This window comes from Neoarthrinium moseri (assembly GCF_022829205.1).
Source record: "Neoarthrinium moseri strain CBS 164.80 chromosome Unknown scaffold32_Wmoseri_CBS_16480, whole genome shotgun sequence".
Classification (NCBI taxonomy): Eukaryota; Fungi; Ascomycota; class Sordariomycetes; order Amphisphaeriales; family Apiosporaceae; genus Neoarthrinium; species Neoarthrinium moseri.
In genome coordinates, this window is record NW_026055146.1 from 336,896 (window position 1) to 354,255 (window position 17,360).

The 17,360-nt window shown below is 49.9% G+C and overlaps 7 protein-coding genes across 7 annotated transcripts; 2 read left to right on the forward strand and 5 right to left on the reverse strand.

Moving 5' to 3' along the window:
* Positions 1 to 86: 86 nt before the first annotated feature.
* Positions 87 to 2,280, forward strand: JN550_008019 (uncharacterized protein; the record flags this gene model as incomplete). The annotated part of the gene is made up of 4 exons (XM_049319935.1): positions 87 to 330; positions 397 to 1,486; positions 1,541 to 1,802; positions 1,858 to 2,280. 4 exons carry the CDS (start codon positions 87 to 89, stop codon positions 2,278 to 2,280), a joined length of 2,019 nt encoding a protein of 672 aa, XP_049170086.1.
* Positions 2,281 to 2,378: 98 nt separating this feature from the next.
* Positions 2,379 to 2,965, reverse strand: JN550_008020 (uncharacterized protein; the record flags this gene model as incomplete). Its single annotated transcript, XM_049319936.1, has 3 exons — positions 2,379 to 2,540; positions 2,594 to 2,673; positions 2,746 to 2,965. The coding sequence occupies 3 exons, from the start codon at positions 2,963 to 2,965 to the stop codon at positions 2,379 to 2,381; spliced, it is 462 nt and encodes a 153-aa protein (XP_049170087.1).
* Positions 2,966 to 3,930: 965 nt separating this feature from the next.
* JN550_008021 (uncharacterized protein) lies at positions 3,931 to 4,475 on the reverse strand (the record flags this gene model as incomplete). The annotated part of the gene is made up of 2 exons (XM_049319937.1): positions 3,931 to 4,082; positions 4,142 to 4,475. The coding sequence occupies 2 exons, from the start codon at positions 4,473 to 4,475 to the stop codon at positions 3,931 to 3,933; spliced, it is 486 nt and encodes a 161-aa protein (XP_049170088.1).
* A 2,845-nt stretch (positions 4,476 to 7,320) lies between these two features.
* Positions 7,321 to 8,494, reverse strand: JN550_008022 (uncharacterized protein; the record flags this gene model as incomplete). Its single annotated transcript, XM_049319938.1, has 4 exons — positions 7,321 to 7,602; positions 7,673 to 7,867; positions 7,954 to 8,231; positions 8,293 to 8,494. 4 exons carry the CDS (start codon positions 8,492 to 8,494, stop codon positions 7,321 to 7,323), a joined length of 957 nt encoding a protein of 318 aa, XP_049170089.1.
* Positions 8,495 to 8,996: 502 nt separating this feature from the next.
* JN550_008023 (uncharacterized protein) lies at positions 8,997 to 11,581 on the forward strand (the record flags this gene model as incomplete). Its single annotated transcript, XM_049319939.1, has 8 exons — positions 8,997 to 9,404; positions 9,459 to 9,604; positions 9,666 to 9,811; positions 9,862 to 10,059; positions 10,106 to 10,467; positions 10,515 to 10,811; positions 10,861 to 10,982; positions 11,038 to 11,581. The coding sequence occupies 8 exons, from the start codon at positions 8,997 to 8,999 to the stop codon at positions 11,579 to 11,581; spliced, it is 2,223 nt and encodes a 740-aa protein (XP_049170090.1).
* Positions 11,582 to 12,630: 1,049 nt separating this feature from the next.
* Positions 12,631 to 13,301, reverse strand: JN550_008024 (uncharacterized protein; the record flags this gene model as incomplete). Its single annotated transcript, XM_049319940.1, has 3 exons — positions 12,631 to 12,985; positions 13,047 to 13,148; positions 13,198 to 13,301. The coding sequence occupies 3 exons, from the start codon at positions 13,299 to 13,301 to the stop codon at positions 12,631 to 12,633; spliced, it is 561 nt and encodes a 186-aa protein (XP_049170091.1).
* Positions 13,302 to 14,010: 709 nt separating this feature from the next.
* Positions 14,011 to 16,746, reverse strand: JN550_008025 (uncharacterized protein; the record flags this gene model as incomplete). The annotated part of the gene is made up of 6 exons (XM_049319941.1): positions 14,011 to 14,570; positions 14,630 to 14,646; positions 14,846 to 15,788; positions 15,836 to 16,157; positions 16,224 to 16,258; positions 16,344 to 16,746. The coding sequence occupies 6 exons, from the start codon at positions 16,744 to 16,746 to the stop codon at positions 14,011 to 14,013; spliced, it is 2,280 nt and encodes a 759-aa protein (XP_049170092.1).
* Positions 16,747 to 17,360: the final 614 nt, after the last annotated feature.

Genomic DNA, 17,360 nt, shown 5'->3' on the forward strand with positions numbered 1-17,360 from the left:
CAAGGCCGTCGCCGCTGGAACTAGAGGAGGACCTATTGCTGGCTTCAGCTCTCGGCGAGACATCCTGAAAGCCTGAAAACTTTCTCATGCGACACCTTCGGCCACTGTCGGCCTTGTCTACGAAAGCCCTTCGATTCGCCTTTCCTGCCCCGGTTCCGAAACCTCGACTTCTGTGTCGCGCGACGCAAGCCCAACGTTTGCTGCACCTCACGCCCCGACCGGTTCGTCGATTGTACACCACAAAGCCTACCGACATGGAGACGGTCAACACGTCGGCCCGGCTGGCCGAGCTTCGGAAGCTCATGAAGGAGAACAGTGTAGATGTGTACAGTAAGAAGGCCAATATACCTCATTTAGAGCACCTGTAGGCGGGGGGACTGATCCGTACATGTGAAGTTGTGCCGTCCGAGGATAGCCACTCGTCCGAATACATTGCGCCGTGTGATGCGCGGCGAGAGTTCATCTCCGGTTTCTCGGGCTCGGCAGGAATGGCCGTCATCACACACGAGAAGGCTGCGCTGGCGACAGACGGCCGCTACTTCAACCAGGCTGCGAGACAGCTTGATGATAACTGGCTGTTGCTCAAACAAGGAATCCAGGACGTGCCGACGTGGCAGGAGTGGACTGCCGAGCAGTCGGCCGGTGGGAAGGTTGTCGCTGTGGACCCTACCCTCTTTACGGCCGGTGCTGCGAAGAAACTGGCCGAGAAGATCAAGAAAAGTGGTGGTAAGGACCTGGTTGCTGTCGACGCCAACCTGGTGGACGGCGTATGGGCACAAGGGAAGCCTAGCCGACCCAACGAGCCAGCTATCGTGCTCGACGAGAAGTTTTCCGGCAAGGATGTGAAGGCCAAGTTGACTGACCTGCGCAAGGAGCTCGAGAAGAAGAAGTCGCTTGGTTTTGTGGTGTCTATGCTCGACGAGATCGCTTGGTTGTTCAACCTCCGCGGCAACGATATCCCGTATAACCCGGTCTTCTTTTCCTACGCCATAGTGACAGCCGACAAGGCCACGCTCTACATTGACTCATCCAAGCTGAGCGGGGAGTGCAAATCCTTCTTGACCGGCAATAACGTTGACATCAAGCCCTACGAGGCCATTTTCAATGATGCTACTGCTCTTGGTCAGTCCGCCAAGGCGAGCAGCACTGGATCTGCCGAGGAGGCCAAAAAGTTCTTGATCTCAAACCGGGCCTCTTGGGCGCTCAAGCGTGCGCTCGGTGGAGATGATCTAGTCGAGGAGGTACGAAGCCCTGTTGGAGACTCCAAGGCAGTGAAGAATGCGACGGAGCTGGAAGGTATGAGACAGTGCCACATTCGCGACGGTGCTGCTTTGATCGAGTACTTCGCTTGGCTCGAGGATCAGTTGATCACCAAGAAGGTGACTCTTGATGAGGTTCAGGCCGCAGACCAGCTAGAGGCTTTCCGTGCTAAGAAGGATCGTTTCGTTGGCCTGTCGTTTGACACCATCTCATCTACAGGGGCCAAGTAAGTGGCGGCCAAACCCTTTCGTACCTTTTATACTGACAAGGAAATCCCCAGTGCTGCTGTAATCCATTACAAGCCTGAACCAGGCAATTGCTCGACCATTGATCCCAATGCAATCTATTTGTGCGACTCTGGGGCGCAGTATTTGGACGGTACCACTGACACTACCCGCACTTTGCACTTTGGAACGCCCACAGCAGCTGAAATTGAGGCATATACATTGGTCCTGAAAGGCAACATTGCGCTGGATGTCGCCATCTTTCCCAAGGGCACTACTGGGTTCGCGATTGACTGCTTGGCTCGTCAGCATCTTTGGGTACGCATATGATCCATCTCCAATCTTTGACCCGTGAGACTAATAGACTTTCTAGCAACAAGGACTTGACTACCGTCATGGCACAGGCCATGGTGTTGGTTCCTACTTGAATGTGCATGAAGGCCCGATCGGTATTGGCACTAGAATACAGTACTCGGAGGTCGCGCTCGCTGAGGGCAACGTGATCTCCAATGAGCCTGGCTTCTACGAGGATGGCAAGTTTGGCATTCGTATTGAGAATATCATCATGATCAAGAAGGCCGAGACAAAGCACTCGTTTGGCGACAAGCCGTGGTTTGGCTTCGAGCACGTCACCATGGTGCCCTACTGCCGCAAGCTCATCGACACCAACCTCTTGTCGGAAGTGGAGAAGAAGTGGCTCAACGATTACAACGATGAGATATTCAAGAAGGTCAGCCCCCTGATTGAGGACCAACTCACCAAGGCATGGTTAGAAAGGGAGACACGGCACTTCTAAGCGCGGTTCATCTCTCCGGCAAGCGGCAAGCAGGAATCGGGTGGCTTGATGTCTTGAACTATGCATTATTAGATACCTGTATGCAGCTGTCCTCCAACTTAAAGGTCCTGGAACCTCATGAATGCCGACATGGCAAAGAAGAAGCCGAATGACAGCTTGAAGGCCGGGTCCCGCTCCAGAGCCGCCAAGACCCGCGAGTTCCCAATGCGCTCCTCGATCTTAAGCTGCTTCGTTACGTCTATACCGTACCTGGCAGCGATCTGTTCTCCGATGAGCACTCCGTCCGAGGTTCTACGTGTATTCCTTTGCTTACCTGGATCACCACAACCGAAACACCCAGCAGCAAGACCAGCGTCTTGGAGAAGATGCTGATGACCATCCCGGTGAGGAACCCTGAGTGCAGGCATCGTTAGCTTATGAAATCTCCCATTGACCCCTTCTCTTGGCCCTTTGGGGTGAACCCACCTGTGATGCTTCCACCAGACAGCTGCTTGATGATCTCCGGGTTCAGCCTCTCCTTGGTCGCGACCACAGGCTCCTCCCGAGTGGACGGCCGCGGCACCGCCCTGGCGTCCATGCGGATCCGCGGCTGCCGGAGCACCAGCATCGAGCCGATGGACAGCCCGATGCCCGCGCCCATGGCCTGGCGGCGGAGGGCGGTTCGTGAGAGGAGGAACGCTGACATCTTTGGATTCTGCCGAGCTGATGTTTTGGCCGTGATTTGGCGGACAAGGTGCTGCTCACGATGGGTGAGCTGGTATGGTATGCCGAGCTAAGGAGTGTAGACGGGTTGGTGCAGGTGTAATTGGCTGCTGGCCTTGACGTCACGGCGGCAGCGGCAGCGGCTAGCGTACCTGAAGGGGGCGCTAGCCGGTACGCTATCCCCGGATTCTGCAGTCTAGCGACTATCACAACTACCTTCATATGAGCGAAGTGCAGTAGACTCATCAGTGTGTACTGAGTCGCCACAAGCTCATTCCGTTATCCCTCTGCGATGAAAGCCAAGCGAAATCGCCAAGGCATGGACTACTTATGGAGCGCAAAACGGGGGTTTGGCGCCTCCCTAATCACATTTTGTCGACGCCTATGGGCAGATGTTCAGGCCGAATGGTCTCCAGAAACCTCTGCCACTGCATTTGACCAACTGAAAGTCCCCAACACTCTTAGACTTTGGAAACCCCTGGGTCTCGCCACCTGGTGTTGGCCTGCATCCCGTCCGTCTCAAGTGACCACTGCGAAAGCAAGGCGCATCTGAGTGACCTAGCCGGACGGTGGGCCTGTATGGGCAAAATATGCAGAACGACGCTGTGGGATGCCCATGTTGGACATCGATCTGAGTCACTGGCTTAATATTATCTTAGTTTCAAGTGTCATTAGCATAGTAGCGCTTATGCACCGCGATGCCTACAGCTGGTAGTCTGTGATCGTCATATTTCCAGGGGAACAGGTGCCGATATATATAGGTTTGAAACTTTGAATTATGCGCGGTGTGAATCACATCACAAACATCATGAGATCTCCCATGGAATACTATAAATAGGTACGTATCCACTTAAACGATCTCGTGCACTGGAGGCAGATGAGCCTCCGGGCTCGGGCGATCCAATTCTCTTCCTTCAGCTATTATTCCCCTCTACAGTCAGGCCCTGTTTATGCAGTGCTGGCGCTGAAGGTCAGAGCGGTCGACGGGTTGCCGGCCTCATCCTGGTCCTGCTTGATGTTGTTGTTCAACTTCTTCTGCTCCGCGGCGATCTTGTCCGCCACGTCGTCTCCCTGAGCCTGCTGGATCTTGAGTGCGAGCACTGCAATGAAGTTTAGCGATCAAATGGTCAAGATAGCTCGAATCATCGGGTGAGCTTACTGGTCGCCTCGAGCTTGAGGACCTTGTTCTTTATCTTGCCGCGCTGGAGGGCATCGGCCTCTTCGCCGCTGGCAGCCTCGATGGCCGGGTTGAACGCATCAGTCTCGGCATCGTTGGCGATGCTGTTGACCGACTTGAGGAAGTCGACGTCCGCCGGGTCGGCGTTGGCCAGGTCGCTCTGGTCGAGCGCCGAGAAGACAGCCAGCGCCTCCTCCTCGGCGTTGCCGGCTGTTCCGCCGGAGATGGAGATGTCATCGTACTGCTGCGTGGTGAAGACCGGTGCGGCAGTGGCATAAGCCGCAAACGCGACGACGGCGGCGAGGGAGTAACGCATTGTGATTGGGTTTGGGTATCAATAGAATGAATAATAAACTTGGAAACCAAAATTTGACCTGCCAAACGATTGGTTGGAATTGAATCGCTATAGAAGAGAATGGACAGCACAGCTGCGGGAGGGTGATCCGGGAGAGTAGAAAACCTGGCTAAATGATTGAATGGAATGCAGATCAAAAAATGCGAATCAATGCGCCCGCGCCGTTGTTTATATAGACTCACAGTTACGCGATGTCGTTGACGAACTCCCCTGCGGCTCTCAATCATGATACCAGAGATCATGAGGGTTCATCACAACTTGCCACAACTTGAGACGGCTTGGTGCTTGATGTGTGCCGCTTGGCACCTTGGCTTTCTTGGCTGGAGCCTCATCCACCCGAACACAGTGGCCTGCAACGGTTTCAAGACATCAAGACACAGAAGGGGGAACTTGGCAGTTACCTGTTTCAGAAATGGCAACATGGACGAGAAAAATACCACCAACCACATTGCAGCATAAATGCGTATAGCGATTGCAACGGCTAACCGGCCGTGTGTCGCAGTTGCATTCTAAGAACTTCCTAAGCCCTACCATTGCCCACTGTCCGAACTAAACTCAATCGAGATGATATACCCTGAACTGATAGATGCAGTACTCGTGAGGCTGAATGACAGTGCGTACTATTGCAGTGCTGGTGAATGGCGCTGCAGACCCGTCTGGTGGCATATGTAGCAATGTTGACTGTTGAGGCGATTCCACCAACAGAGATTTGCTATGTTGTGCCTTCAACGCGTTCTTATAGCGAATGAAGCACAATCCAGAAGCTCCGAGGCTTATGAATTGTATATTGACCGTCATTGCTACGGCATGCTGAGATTTGTTGGATGTGATCCGGAAGATCATCAGCGCTAAGTGACTTGGGAAGCCTGTGGGTACAGCGGTTTGGGAAGTGGGCCCTTTGCCTGCGCAGCTCAGACGCGTTGTTTCAAGGGAGCTCTGTAAGCGCGGTCCGCGACTTTGACCAATGGACAGTAGTTAATCTAGAGATGATGCACGTACTACGAATACTCCAGAGGGATAGCGATTGTGGTTCCACGTTTAGCAAAGGGAAAACTAAATCCGAATCGCCGCTTTGTCTGTAGCAACTGCAGAGCCTCGTCGATGCAGTCGGCCTCGGTCCTTCGGCAGGGATCTCTATTTGGCTCAAGTTTCAACTCTCAGCTGAACATGATATAAGGCGGCTAGTCTGGAAACCTTTTCACGCATTGTCTGGGTGGTTGGCAAGATGCCTTTGGGTTGAAAAAAAAAACCCCCCACAAATAGTACCACCGACAGCGCGGACATTGACACACTGCGTGAAGATGAGCACCGGTAGTCCAGTTGACAACTCAAGCGCAGCTAATAGTTCATTGCCCCCTGTATATGCGAAGCCGTCACTGAGTCCCTACGAGTTAACACATAGCAAGAAGTCTGCTGCATATCTTAATAGAAGCTCTAGTCTTTGGAGCTCGGCATATTCTACTCTGTCAAGCAATGAACAAGAGTACCACCTGTCGTTACAGTTGCTTGATCTCGATCCCCATTAGCAAGGGATTAGTATTCGAAACCTCAACCATGCCTTAAACGGATGTACTCACTACGGCTTATATGTGAACTTTCTACAAGTACCGCATCAGGCTACTCCAATCATCTATAAAACCACTAGTAAAAACATGTGGGAAGACGTACCGCGAGAAAGAAATTTTGATAAGTGTCTACCAAGATTGGGCGCTCGAATGAGTGTATACGACAGTCCTTGCAGATTTCTTTTGCATAGTTTGAGCTAGTGGCTGATTTCACGTCTTAGACCTAACTGTAGTAAGTAGAATAGTATACTGTGCGATCAGAGTAGTCAGCTGGGCAATAGCCAACACTTTAAACACCCTTCACCAAGAAAGGCCGTGCTTTGGCCATGGATCAACAGATTCTGACAATATTACCCTGCTGCTTTTCCAAGCTGGAGCTGACGATCTGTCTATCAAATGGATTCGTGGTATGATATGAAGGTCTTGGGCTCCGATACCAGTATGGTCGATATTCCAAGACACCCGTGGTAGTATATGTGATTTTGATTCAATAGTACCGTACTACAGCGAACTTTGAAAACATCGTATCGTACCTAGTAAGCTAGTGCCAAGCAAGGCCATTGCCAGATGTACTTTAGTTCCCAGAACATTAGCGGCAGCGGCACGAGCGCCGGAAAACGACTCGAAGCCCGGTTACTTGGCATTTATGGATCCAGGGACGACTTCTTACATGCTCGGGGCTTCCGAGCCGATATCTTTGCCCAATACCTTAGCAAAGTTGCAATCGAATTGTCGCCACAGGGACATGAGTCCAGGTCAGATCAGAAGGCAAATAGATTGCCCAGCGGTGGTGGTCAGTGGCCAAGCCATTACCCACTTCCCTGCGTTTGATGAATGGAGGTATACGTGTCAACCGATCCCGGGCATCGGCTCAACTGGCAATTGTGTTTCTCAATTTTGGCCGGCCAATTCTGAGCGAGTTCAGTCGGCTTTTTGACCGAATCCCGATCGTCATACCTCTCTCAACCTGCTACTAATTATCACCGCTATTCCGGGGGCACTGGTCCGCCAGAGCTAAGGCCAGACAGCAATCGGCCTTGGAGCCTCGCAGCCTTGTGGGTTCAATTACCAGAATTTATCATTCCAGACACGATGCTCTTTGGATACCATCGTTCTCGTGGCTTACAAAGTCCTTGAATTTCTTGAATCATTACTTTCAGAACAGCAGTGCTTAAATGCAGTCTCAACCTTCTACATCTACATACCACCTAGGCAAGTCCAGACTAGTGACCTATCCGTTTTCAACTCGTTCTGCCCTGGTCATTGACTTGTCCATCTATGTTCTGAAGTTCTGTCTCTGAGGCTGTTGAGATGGAGGATATAGATTTGACGTCTTGCGGTGCTGCATCCCCAATGCAGATCAAACCAGTAATGATGCAACCAGCACCAGCAAGTGACCAGACCGAGAATTTGGTTTTCCAGATCACAAGATCTGCACACAATGCCAGAACCGCTTGAAAATAAAGCATGTTGACTGCCCTAGGAGACGAGTCTATGGCAAACCCAGTGGTTTGCAGTATTTCCTTCAATATATCAGCGAGTCGGAGCTAGATACGCTGCCATTTGCGGAGTTGCGAGCATTGGGGAACCTACCATCAAAAAGGCGAACAGGCCAACACCAGCAAGTGTTATCCACTGTTCTGGCACCAGATCCCAAGAGTAACTTATGCTTTCTGAGGGAACCACGTACAAAATTACTGAAAGAAAGAGCATGGAGTATGCGAGGTAGTTCATTGTTATCAATGGGTGCGCTCTTGAGCCGATTCGGCGCACACATATGATTGTAATCTAGCGAGAACACAATTCAGTCACGATCTCAAACAAGGTGGAAAGTATATCAGCAGAGGTGGAAGAAAACGGAGGGTATAGCTTACTGAGCTTCCTACGACACCAGTGAGTGCAATCAGCACACCAAGCACTAGGCTTGAATTCCGGCGAGCTTCTTTGTTAGGGTCATCATAGTATCCATCGGCAGAGTCGAAAAGCTTGGATAAAGTGATGCAGAGGACGCCGATAAAGCAAACACAAGAAGCGCACAATTGACGCATGGACAGATTGGATCCAGTAAGCTTGCTCGTCAGAATCGTGGCGAGTAATGGGGAGATGAAGCTAATAACCGTCGCTTCAACAAGCGGAAGATAAATCATGGACGCTTTTCATCTCCGAGTATTATCAGTTGTCAGTTTTCCCAAGTTAAGGTGCAGTTCCTATACCGTAGAATGCGCCGACCCCTATAATACCGGCAACAGCCCGAACGAAGAGCAATCGTCGTACTTCTCGGTCCCCGAGAATGAAATCCGGTACGGACTTGAGATACAGGTAGATAATCCCCGGCGTCAGAGTAAGGATCATGCGGCATGTGATGATTTGTAGCGTCGGCACTGGGTGCTGTCCATTGCCTCCCGTCTGCAGCATCTTGGCTAGGCTATGGACAATGAGGGCTGGTATTTGAGCTAATAGCACGTAAAGGCACCCTTTAGGGTCGTAGGGTGCTTTTTCAATATCCATTGCGTATACTCGTCAGCCTGTGTCGGAAGGACAAATTGGGTATGGTGTAATACCAGAGACAGAGCGCAGAAAATGATTCCCAGGCAGAAGTTTCCGCTTAGAGGCGACGGCCAAAAGAGGGTGTTTTATTAATTGGAAGGCCGAACTGCGTGCGGGTCGAGTCATCCTGATTATATCCACAATTGGAACTGGAACGGCCCGATGTCCAAGGCTTGGCCTGTGGAGCTTTTGTATGCATCCTACTCGTAACCAGTAAATAAAAAGTCTTAATCATCTAACGGAAGTACGCTTCGGCAATTCAAATCTTAGATAAATATCCCTTAAACAAGACATACAAATGGGACATCATCGAAGGCTTGAAACTGAACGTTAAAACACCAAAGAGTGTTTCTGAACAGCAAAAGCAGTCATGAAGCTCCTGAAACTCCTGTTCGTCTATGCATTTCCCTTCAAAAATAACATTTTCGTACAAACACCCCACGGTGTAGAATTCGAAGAAAATCAGGTAACAACTGGCTCTCTGGATGTCATCAATGGATTCGAGCGACTTCAAATCCAGACATGGGGCCAGAATGCGATCCGTGTCAGATCTTCCGTGTTTCAACATGCTATGGGGAACGAGCCTGGAGCCTTGCTGGATGCACCAGTTGCACAAGACATCGGAAGGCATAGCGAAAGCCCGCAGCTGGTAACTTATTTTGACAATGCCACTTTGCGGAGTGGGCTTCTGGAAGTTACTGTGTCCAGAAACCGACTCAACTTCTGGCGCATAACAGACCGCGGTGACGAAAAGCTCTTTGGGGAGTTATGGCCGCAGGTACCGGAAAGACTTGCCGGTGGATTAGGTCTGGTATGCTGACCTCATTGGCAGCACGGCAGGATCGCCCGGGACTGGTCCTACGATCGGGCTGGGGTTTCCTCTCGTCCTTCAGCAACCTTTTCCTTCACTTCAGATGACGACGAACAAATTTTTGGTCTGGGGCAACACCAATACGATAATTTGGACAATAAAGGCCGGTATATGATTCCGACGCCACGAAATATGCAAAGCTGATAGTAGCAGGACTTTTGAATTCAGGCACTACCAGTCAGAAACAACAATTCCCTCCTATATTTCATCAAAAACATACGGCTTCTTGTGGAATGTCCCAAGTATGGGCCATGTCAGCATAGACCGTACGGCGATTCAATGGGTTTCTGAAGCTACAACGGTGGTTGATTATGGTATGTACCAACCTATGTAAGGTAGATGAAGATTAATTATGGAGTCTTAGTCGTCTCTGTCGCGGAACCTGGAGATTTTAACGCCTTGATTCAAACTCATACGTCTATCACCGGACGATCTCCTCGCTTTCCTGCACATGGTCGTGGATACATTCAGTCTAAAGCCCGTTATGCGAACCAAAGCGAACTGTTACGAGTGGCTCGAGGGTTCAATGTGCACGATGTCCCAGTTTCTATGATTCAGATCGGTATGAAATTCTCGTCAAATATCACTTTAGAGGCTTACATTCACAGATGCACCGCACTGGACCTCTTTTGGCGACTTCGCGTTCGATTCGGTCAAGTTTCCCAGCCCTGGCGAATTAGTGAAGGCTGTTGGTGCTTTGACTAAAGGAGCTCGAATCATTGTCAACCTCTGGCCTCTTATGGATTCATCATCTAGCAATTGGCTCGAATACTTTTCCTTGGGTTTTCTTGTCGGGTCTCCACATGGACTCGGAGTAGTAGAGTATTTTAACAGCTCATTTATGCACCTCATTGACTATACTAACCCTCTAGCGCGATTGTACACCTGGAAGCAGATCTACGATAATTACTACAGCATTGGAATCAAAGATTTTCTTCTGGATTGCACAGAAGGTGGTGGCGTTGGTGAAGTGGGTTTAACTGATGTCGACGCTTGTTGCATTGCTAACTGTCTTAGGGGTTTTCATACAAGTCCAGTTCAGTTTATGCTTTACAAGGCGTCCCGTTTCCTCGCCCAAATCTCATTTATTCCATTGGCACCCAGGCTGAAACCGGAGCTCTTTATCCGTTTTATGCTCAAAAAATGATAGCGGATGGCGTAGCTAGCGTGGATAATGATAATTCTCCTAGCTTGTCCTTCTCTAGAAGTGCATGGCTTGGATCCCAAAGGCTTCCCAGTGTCCTATGGGGTGGAGACGTCAACGGAAGTTGGGAAGCATTTCGTTCGACAATAGTCTCGGGTCTTAATATTCAGGTAAGCGAGTCATTTCTGTTCATCTGCACTGAGTCTGAGCTTTGTGTAGTTGTCTGGAATATCCTGGTGGGCGTCAGATATCGGCGGCTACTATGCCAATTTAGAATACCATGGAAATATATCTGACCCGGCATATCGAGAGCTATATACCCGCTGGTTTCAGTATGGCACGTATGTTAATCAAGGGAGAGATTTCATTAAAAAAAAACGCTGAGATGATTCACAGGTTAAGCCCCGTGATGCGAGCACACGGCCGTCGCAAATGTCTCCCAGAGGATTTGGACGGGTTTGAATCTTGTCCCAATGAGCCGTGGGCCTTCGGCAATACAACATTCACGTATCTGAGAAAGTTTATCCAGCTACGATACGCTTTGGATTCTTATCTCGAATTTATATTCGACACTGCTGCTCAATATGGTACTCCACTGCAGCGGCCCCTCTTGGTCGACTTTGGCAAAGTTGATCCATACACAATTCTTCACGCTGAAGATTTGAAATATCAATTCATGTTCGGGCCGAACCTACTAGTTGCCCCAGTAGTGATTCCAGGTACTACTGAGTGGACGGTGTATCTACCAAGTGATGAACAAGAAACTGACCCAGCCGGGAGTGTTCTTGACAATGCCACGGCTTGGAGGGATTGGTGGACAGACAAGGTTTTTGCTGGGGGAACCCATGTGGTTGTTGAGGCTTCCCTGGATATAATCCCACTTTTCTACAGAGGAACGAAGGATGATATCCTAAGTGGAAAGATGACCTATCGCAAGTAGTCAGCAAAAGAATTGGTCACTGCGTACTTCTCTGCTTTAAGAGTAACATGCTTCAACTACTTAGGCAACACTTTACATACGAATTCTACTCTCTTCACTTCAATTCAGAGAAGAAACACGTTTCACTCGCAGGATCCCTCAGTTAGCACCACATCCTCCACTTCTCAATCATTCGTATCCAGCGGATAATATCACCCAAACCCCAAGCAATTAGTAGCTTGCCATCGGCCGCTATACCTGGAGTCTTTAACGAACTTGGTTTGTTTGGTTACTCGGCGTTTACTCTGACTGGATAAGGTAGCCGGAGTAGTCGTATTACCTGCACTAGCGGCTAGAATAGCGACTCGGTCATTTTCCGCCACCAAGCGCTTGGGTCGCATTTCATTGGCGTTACACCAGATGCCTGTGATACCTTTGTCCGTGACCTCGATCCTTGAGGCCACCTTATCTGACTCTCGAAACCCCAGGCTGGAGCTGGACTGCGTCAACATCCTGCAGATCGTTTAATAAACCTTGGATGAGTGTGAACGTTGTCTCTTAGGTAGTATTGAAGATTGTTATCGTCCATGCGAACGAATGCATCTGGTGCGTTGATGCTGCTTCCAGGCGACTGTTCAGCTGGATCAGCAGTCTTTTGACGCGTGCCGCCCGCTCCGACTCCATCCGCAAATATTAAGTAGCAATTTTTGAATAGCATCAAGCGCGATTCTTATTTCCAGCCGTTACCTGCTCCGAACTAGCTAACGTTTCGACACGTTGTACCAGAGATTTACTTCGCTCACTTCTAGAAATGAGCGGAATCAGCCCTCGAAGAATGCAGCTAGAATGACGCCAGAGCCGTTTTTGAAAATTCGGCTATACCTCTTCCAGACTTATGATAATGCATTGATCTTTAAACCATTCGTATAATGACCAAGCTACGAGAAAAGTGGCCTCCGGTGCTTGAGAGTCCTTGCTTCCGTATATTTGCCAACAGCACGCAGGACAGAGCAGTTCTTGTTCCAAAACGGTCCCTATGAAGCCCATGATTGCAGTGCTGAAAGGTTCAGTCACACTGGACTTTGCCGCGGCTGGGCGTGGGTTTGCTGAAAGATACCGACCATTCGCATGATGGTGTTTTCTGAGTTGTTCATCGTGGGCAACACATCTCCGCTTGCTGTGCACCGAGACTTCAGCAGAGCAGACTCGCTGAGTTTGTAGTAAGGGTGCATCTTGGGCTCGGAAGACTCAAATGTTCGTGGGGGTGCAGGAGGATCGCTCGGGAAGGTTGAGGCGTCCTGTCTTTTGTTACTGAACCGAGGCAACAAGGCCTGGACGCTATCAGACTGCGCCACATGCAGTTTGAGGAAGGTGGAGAAGAAGGGCATAGAGCCGACGATGATGGGGACGTCAGTCTCGAAGATGCTTTACGATATGGTCAGGACTCTGCAATGTCGAAAGGTCAAAATATAGGGGCGGTACATACGTCGTAATGGAAACGCAAGCCTCTCTCCAGGTTCCGTCTTCCAAGTCCAAAAGCTCGACACAGTAGACGAGGTCCACAATACTAGCAACGACACCCCTGGAGCTATAAGCAATCTGTCCACTATATAGCGGGTGTAAAGTAATCTACTTACGCGATCGCTGTCGCAAATACAGCGATAAGTTGCAGTCTCTTTGAAACGACCAAGTGAAGCTTGAACAGGATTGGAAGAGGAAGAACGATAATGTACAAGTTCATTATGACAGACATGGCTACCTTCACCGTAGACATGTAGAGAGCACGCTGAGGACTCATCGATACGGCCAGCTCGCCCCAGGGGAGTCCCCCTCGTAGGGTGGAGCGCTTGCGACCAACGGGACATACGTGAAGAAATTGAAAACGAGGCCGAAACACACGGCAAACCGGACCCATCTCTTCGCTGCAAACAGCTGGAGATAGAGGACAAGAATGGCGGCCTTTGGGAAGAAAGATCCCACTGGGACAATCACCTGAATCGCGAAAAGGATCTGTCATAGTTATTTGCACACGTTCTCCACCATGTATCATTTGGGGACTTGTTCACTTTTGACTTCCTTACAAGGCAACAAATCTATGAAACGAGTAGGCTCAAATTAAGCGATTGAGTCTTTACCAAGATCAGTATTACTATAGGCGAAAGGAACAGTTGAGACGAGAAACAAACCAAGCGCTGATGAAACCCAAATTCGTGGCCTTTTTCATTGGGTGTCGCTGTCATCCGGCTATAGCTCGCAGGCCGTTCGTTTTCTTCAGATGCTGGTTACAGCCCAAAGCACTGCAGGTCAATTGACTCAAGATCTATGAGAACGATTACTACATCGTATGATCAAGTTGTAGCATGAGGAACTCTCTCATAATTGCACAACTGGGAATCATTCTGCTCCAATGGCCCGGCTCGTCTCTAATTCTGGCACTTTACTACCACTGCTCAGGTGCCCAGTGCCGCTTGAAATTTTCCCATGAAGCTGATCATACCCTGGCTGTCCAAGTAGGAGTCAAACTGCTTGACCTTCTTGCCGTCTTCCGTCAGAGTCAGCTTGTGGATGTACTCGTTCTTGTACTCCACCCCCGCCGCTTCGCCGTCCGACTTGAGATAGTAGACGACCTTGCGCTGGGTCTCATCCACGATAATGTCGAGCTCCGTTGTCTTGTAAGAGGAGAACATCTGGAAGGCCCCATTTTGGAATTGGGCGTATTCCTCGGCATTGCGATCTGGCGCGTGAAGCGAAGACGGGAAGGAGTGAGCGACGAAGCCGGGAGCTGCGAGAGCAGTCAGGCCGTCTTCGCCAAAGGCGTTTTTATCACTGTGGGCCTTGAACCACTTCTTGGCAGTCTCGATGTACTGCTCGCGAGGAGACATGGCGGTGACAGGCGTTTGGTGGTTGTAATTGGAGCTCGATGGACTGTTTCGTGTGGGATTGAAATTGAAGTCGCTGTTGGGTTCGAAGGGTTGGCTGGAAAGCACGTCGGACCAGGGAGGAAGGGGAACTGCGCCGCGGGATTCTATGAAAGAACAAGATTGACCCCTCATTACCCTGCCGCTATACCAAGAAAGTAAGGGAAACTGTCGATGTGTCAGATCATCGATGCGTTAGATCTAAGATAAGTCAGATCATAGTCAGCCTGCTAGGAACCGGTCCAAATGTATGTTCCAATTTGGTAGTATTACCTACAAGAACCTTTAACTAATGACAGGCAGCTAATCTTGACTTCAACCCTAATATGAGCTTACGGCACACGATCTTCCATGCTCCATAGATTACCTTTGGCTCCATACTAGGGGAGAATGTTCAGGATGCAGCATCTGCAACAAGAGTACTGGGGCAGAATCCGACTCAATCTGGTTAGACACCCTTTGCCGGGCTGCATCTGGTGTCTCGCCCTTCCTCGGCACTGGATCCACACGCCAGTCTCGGAACAGCGAGGCTATAGTAGCAACAGATTCAACTTGCGAAAACTTTCTACCAACACAATCCCGGGCACCTCCAGACCACGCGAGATACGTGCCCCGGGCTGGAGTCAGGAACTCCTCAGCGTCTAACAGGGGTCCTATACCCTTGCCCGTGCCTAAGCTAGGGGATCTGATAAAGCGTGACGGTCGCCATTCGAGAGAGTCATCACCCCAATACTTTGGGTCTGTCTGCAAGGATGCATAACTCGGCACGATAATAACCTTTGGCGGAAGGATCAGTGACTGAGCTCCGACCTTCAAAATTTGGGGCGTTTGCGTATCGACTATTTTTGACGTTGGCACTGGTGTATAGAGACGTAAAGTTTCGTATATAACAGCCAGACAACGTTTCAGACGACGGAAGTCGGAATAAAGCCACTCATCCGGTTTTCGGTTACCCATAACGTGACGAATTTCCTCGGAAATCCAATCTTGGGTAGCTGGGTTTGCGGCCAAGAAATATAGCGCAAATGTGAAGGTGTGCGCAGTTGTATCATGACCGGCAAAATTGAAAGTGAAGATATTGCCATAGATTTCGCTTTCAGTAAGGCCTCCTCCGAGCGTGGAATCTGCCTCCTGATCCTGAGATGCGCGGACTAGCGAGTTGATAAAGTTGCGATCGTAGGAATCTCCTTGAGCTAGGGAGGCCTGCTCGTCGTTATAGACTTGTGTCAAGTGCGTCTGAAATGAAGCGCAGGCAGCATGGACCTGCCGGAGTTTTCGGGGAAGCCAAGGATTCGCAAGAAACTTCCTGCCTAGAGATGAATCAGCATATCAATTTCCTATGTTTTTAGTCTCCTACCTAAAGCAAAAATGAGAATACAATTCTCGAGGATAATCTTCAATGAATCCTTGTAGTTCAATGGCAGTCCGTCCGGCGGGGAGGTTTCTCGTTCGTCGTGGCCTTGGAACTTGAATGATTTACCGAAACCAGCCCGAGACATGACGTGGAGGGACAAGGTGCGAAGATCATCGGCAGCAGTCTGTACAGAGCCTTTCGAGCACCAATAGCGGAGCATATCATTGGCCACGGTTATGCTCTCCGACCAAACTATTTGATTGGTGTGGTCGTTAAATGACGACGCCGTAATTCGACGATGCTTCTGCCATTGTGCACCCTGGGCCTGACAGTTGAATTGTTAAATTAGAAAGGAAATTGTTCTCTCAAACGAAAAGTGTGACCTCCTTACTGTAGATATATTTGGGCCAAAAATGTCGAGTACCGCTATCAATTATCAGCTATGAATGCACACAATGAAATACTTAGGGGTTAGGCAGAGAGAAATGCGATCCTGATCTCGGTTACGTACCTGTGACAGACGTATCACGGGGAAACTCCTTCCCTCGACGCCAGAGATCCATTACGGCATCCGGGTCAGCAATATATAGCCAGATATTGCGAGGTGAAACCAGGATATACGCGTCTCCCATCTCAAAATGTGAGTAATATCTGTCCGGAACCTCCCAGCCCCGATAGTTGTACCGGGTAAAGCTGTTGTTGCCGAGTCCAAAGGGGAGAAGCTTTACCATTGACAGGACTCGGCGATCGAGCACCAACCATAGTGGATTCACATGGTCGAATGGAATGATGCGAACTGGGACGCCGATCTTGCGAGCAACCAGATAATTGCGGAACAAGGAGAACACAGACTGCAAGACTGTGCCAACAATAAGAACCAGGACGCCTGCCAGCGGTACTAGTAGCGTCACCATCTTGTCGCCTGTGTGAGAGGGTGAGCAACGCTAGACCGCTTCTAAAGGAGGAAAGCGGGATTACAGGTCCAGACAATAGTTGCATGCCCAACCTGACTAGATTGCAGAGGGCGAGTCATAGGAGAGGGCGCGAAGTGACAGAAGAAGGGAGGAAGCTCGGTTGCTCGTGTTGGAAATTCGGCCACAGCGCTCATCCATGAGCCCTAAGCCAATCGTGTCGATTGGGTTGGTATTTGGGACCAATGGCATGGATGCAGAGCGTGGGGCAGGCAAACCGTGGAACGGCAGTCTAACCCGCTCGGCTCTATGCGACAAGATATATTTGCTTGTTTAACTATATCAATGCAAGGCTCGCTTCTTATCCGACGGTGTCGATTTACTTCACTTCAGTACAACCTACATCAAACAAGCCTAAGGCCTATCATTTTTAAGCGCACCAGGCCATGCTAATCATAGTCACTCAGACCTGATGGTTTCCCAAGGGATGCCTGGTTCTCACGGGATATCTTCTGACAGGTATCTATCTAGACGACGATTCCCCTCGATGGGCTGGTTAAGAGAAACCGCACTCCATTTTTTATCAACTACCCGCAGCTAGTTGCTGTAGAAGACCT